Source organism: Dendrobium catenatum, unplaced genomic scaffold (genome assembly GCF_001605985.2).
Source record: "Dendrobium catenatum unplaced genomic scaffold, ASM160598v2 original_scaffold_254917, whole genome shotgun sequence".
NCBI lineage: Eukaryota > Viridiplantae > Streptophyta > Magnoliopsida > Asparagales > Orchidaceae > Dendrobium > Dendrobium catenatum.
In genome coordinates, this window is record NW_021573316.1 from 1,081,110 (window position 1) to 1,085,618 (window position 4,509).

Genomic DNA, 4,509 nt, shown 5'->3' on the forward strand with positions numbered 1-4,509 from the left:
CTTGTGAGGGGATCCACAAGGGTTGCTCTAAGCATTGTTCCACTTCTTTTTTCCTAGAGTCTCTTGTCCTTGGAAGGGTTGGGAGAGGTAAGTTCCAGCAAGCGATCGAGGTTCTCTGCCTGCTTCAGGAGGAAGCAAAAGGAGGAATGTTCTCTGCCTTGCCGGGTGTGGCAAAAAGACGTGTTTGTAAAGGCTTATCCGCCTAGTTGTGGGGGCTAAAGGAGAGTCACGATTGTAGTGCAATACTCGAAGGATGCCTCCGAGGAGTGGACGTAGGTCGAGTTGACCGAACCACTATAAACCCTTATGTTCTTGTTTTTTACTGCTTCCGCGTTTATTTTCTTTTGCACTTATTTTTTGTGGTGATTTGGTTTGTATTCGTGCTTTGCCTAAAAAAATTTTAAATACCAATTCACCCCCCTCTTAGTTAGCCTTGGGCCAGTTCATAAGGGCTTAACATCCTTAACGAACTTTCTAGTGCCATCAGAGCACTTTTAAGTGGTATCAGAGCACTTTTTAGTGTCATATGAGTACTTTCATTATCAACTCTTAAATATGTTATTATTCTAAATCTAATTTATATCATAATTTTATTTATTACAATCTCATATACTCTTCTATTAATCAATTCTAATTATAAATTTCAACTTAAAATAAATTATAATTATCATTTCATTAAAAATCTAATACCATTATATATGCATATATACTTTTTAAATATATTAAATTTCTATTTTAAAATATTATTTTTCTTAATAATATTAATAAAAAGATCAAATCTTTCCTATTGCTTTGTATCCTCTACCTGCCTTGCTTGCTCGATCTTCCCAAATACGACTATTCTTCTCTCTCTCATTCGTTCTCTCATTCGCTGCTCAAGCTCCCTTGGTCTCACTCCTCCCTCTCTTCTCTAATTTATAGAGACGAAGCCAACGACGCTGTCAAACAATGGAATCGACCCTAACCTTTCGGCTTCCACAACAACAAAAGACAGGAGCAAGCTCTTTGTCTTCTTACCTTCATGCGATTCGGATCGCTCGGCTTTTGCGATTCCATGTGATTGAAATGGCACCCAAGCATCTTCTTCATCTACCATGCCTCCTTCGACTTCCTCATCTCCTTCGGCTTCGTAGGACGAGTTTGAGATATTACACTTAACTTGCTTCTAATAGAACTGATAAAAAAATGAATGGCGAAGGGATTGTCCCTCTATTACAATGCCTAAGACATTGGCATGAATGCCCTTTTGAGGGTGTAGTGAGGGTTGCCTCCTAGTCCAAAATGGCTTCTCATAGATGATGACAAATTGTTGCATGTTGGAAATTTTTTAATAATAGAGAATGAGAGTTTATCTTCTTAGCAGTATATTAAGATCTCATACGCATAGATAAGATAAGTCGACACTAGCTTATAAAAGGCATAAGATTTTTTATGTGAAAACTCTAAAAGGGGAAAAGAAGGGAGGTGTAGTTGAAATAAATACTACTGTATGTTATTTATTACAAATTTTATCATTCCCTATATTTGGAGAATAATTTGATACAATGTATGCACTGTGGATAATTGCTTTTATGGTGAATGTTGGAGGAGCTTTAAGGCTTCGAATTTATCTTCAAGAGATCGTTGTTGTTTAGTTTGGTCGTTCTCTTTAGGGACGGGGAGACCATAAATGAAGAAGTCTAGCACGTTGGTGCCAATATCAGGTGTTAGCTTTGATGGTGATGATGGGTGACATCTTAGTTGGCAATGGTGTGCATTGGGGTTGATGTCAACAGTAGGTATCTTCTATGTTAGTGGTGGTGTGGGTTGATGTTTTTGGCAATGGTGGGCGACAAAGTCAGTAGGTGTTGGCATTAGTGCCGATGGCATGCACTAGCCTTTTTGGTGAGGGCGTGTGTCGATATTGCTGGCATGGCATGCGACAAAGTCGGCAGGTGTCAGCATTGGTGTCGGCGGCGTGCATCAACCTTCTTGGTGATGGCATGTGTCGATGATATTTGACAATTGGGCTATGATTGCTAGTGGTAATTGCTGATAATGTTCATTGGGCAGAGCTCAATCTAACTCTAGATCTAGCTTGTGCCGTAGATCTAGGTCTCTGCCTTATGTGGAGATTGGGGCCTATGTATATATTTTTGTTATTTTAGTCTAAATTTTCAAACTCTCCATGATATGGTCTATGTCATTCCTTGATCATAGGCAATTATTTAAGTATTTAAGTGTTTTAATGATATTGGAATTGAGTGAGTTTGGACCCATCATATATCTTTCATTGAGATGTGTTTGTTCGGAAGCAGGCAATATTCAAATATTATTTGGTTCCTCAAATAGTGCTGTAAGTATCCAACTATGCATTGAATGCTTATGTTAATTTGTACTTTGATCAAAACAATTTTGGTGTTGTGGTCAAGCCATTCATTTCAACTAAAAGTTTTTTTTTAAATCAGAAGTTTGATCGAATGGATTTTTTAATGTTGTATTAGATCTTTTAATGACTAGCTTGAATCAAAGTAAATGTGGATCAACATCAACTTTAAGTCAACGTAAATGTGGAACTGTGGATTGATTTACTTAAATCACAATAAATCTACGGAGTATGTGGAATTCAGATGTGGTTAAGCAAGATGAATTGATGCTGTGATTGCAATGTCTGCAATACGACATCCTATTTCATAAACTTATCAATATTTCAAAGTTCTAGCGGATTTAGGGTCTTGTAATATGTTAGATGATAAAACTCCGTAAAATTTTAATGGTAAATATACTTGTGTAAGATCAGCAGACAATTTGGTGATGTGAAGTAGCTTTATATTGACTCTGTTGAAAACCAGCCATTGTCGCATGAGATGCTTTCTATCCTCAGTTAATATATTTAATTTCTTCACAATAGCTAAGTTTTAATATTTCAAGTATTGATGCAAAACCCAAATAGCTGCACAATTTAGTTATGCTACTCAAAGTGCAAGGTACAAAATTGTGTTAGCCCAATTTGAAGAGGATAATGGAGTGATTTTATTATTTATATTTGAGCATGCTTGATATTATTTCGTATCCAGTTACCTTTGTCATATGTCATACCATAACCCTTTTTTTCAGTTTGTTAATGGAATAATTTTTATAGAAGCACCTTTTCCTTATCTTTGAACTACCATTTTATTCCGTCTTCCACTTCTGAACAATCACACTTACTATTTAGACTTTGAAGGAGTTCACTGCTGTTGCTGGAGCTGATGTGCGATCCTTATCATCACTTTATAGTGCGGTGGTGAGTTACCTGTTGTACCCTAGTGTAATTTGTCCCTTTGTCTAACTTATTAAATGCTCTGACAGGGTAGAAATGCTGATGCTCTTGCCCTATATTTTGGTGAAGATCCAGCACGTTGCCCTTTTGAGCAAGGTAAGGACACAATTAATCTTTTTTCTCTTAGAATATCTTTCTCAATCAGTACAATCATCCATGCAGATTTGTCACCTAAGCATATGGTTTCAATCTTTTCCCACAAGTTTGCTCAACCCATTGAAATAATTGATTAATGATTGAAACTAAGAGCACCATCTTATTTTAATTTACTTTCAGGTTAATGATTGAAACTAGAGACGCCAAGTAGTTGTTTTGATTACAGGATTGATGTGTTACCAGTCAGTCTTGAAAAAACTAGAAAACTTTACTTATGTTGATGAGATATATTGTTTTGACACTTTATTCTAGTTGTCCACTCAATTTCATTTGAATTCTATTATTTGTCGCCATCAATCAAGGTTGGCCATTATTTTGGATGTATGCCGCTAATGCCATCCTCGGTAAGGGCCTTGTTGAAGTTGTTTTTATAGAACAACCTCCATGATATTAAGAGGCCAATATTTATAATCTAAAAAATTCATTTGACTTAGACAAAGCTCTCTTTTGTAGTTTTGGTAAGTTTTGTATAGTTTTTTGTTGAGGCCGTCCATTTTATCATTTGGTTGATATTTGTTCAGCTTCTATTCAGGTCTTAGTGAGCTTGCCTGGTGTAATTTATTCTACTTTTCTACTGAATTTTGTTTCTTCACAGGCATTAATGGTTTTCCTCCATAATGCAGTTATCTCAACTCTTATGAACTTTGTCGTAATGTTTCGGCGAGCTCACCAGGAGAACTGCAAACAAGCTGACCTTGAGAAAAAGAAAGCTCTGAAGGATTCTGAAACAGAGAAGTCTAAAGCTCCAAATCCTAGAAATAAAATGGTGAGCGATCCACTGCCCCTAAAACCTATACAAAACTAAATAAATATGTTGAAGTGAGGGGAAAAAGAGAGGGAAGGAAATGAAGAATTTACAATTAATTAATTTTTTTCATCTTGTTCGAAATTTTTTTATATTTGGTTGCAGGGATTGAGTCTAAGTGACCAGCTGCAGCTTTCACTGAATAAGTCCAAAGCTTCAAGCCAGCAAGGAAAAGATGTTCGATGACATTTAAACCTGCTCTGATTCTTGGAGAGTATGGCATTTTGACAACAGCTACAGGCCCCCC

General features: G+C 36.5%; 1 protein-coding gene across 1 annotated transcript in view; it reads left to right on the forward strand.

Moving 5' to 3' along the window:
* LOC110103568 (formin-like protein 17) overlaps positions 1-4,509 on the forward strand; it is a 29,477-nt gene extending 24,968 nt beyond the window's left edge. The window contains exons 12-15 of the mRNA XM_028692674.1: positions 3,197-3,265; positions 3,331-3,397; positions 4,081-4,223; positions 4,368-4,509. Coding sequence (XP_028548507.1) covers positions 3,197-3,265; positions 3,331-3,397; positions 4,081-4,223; positions 4,368-4,448 — 360 coding nt within the window. The 3' untranslated portion in view covers positions 4,449-4,509. The remainder of the gene's footprint in view (positions 1-3,196; positions 3,266-3,330; positions 3,398-4,080; positions 4,224-4,367) is intronic.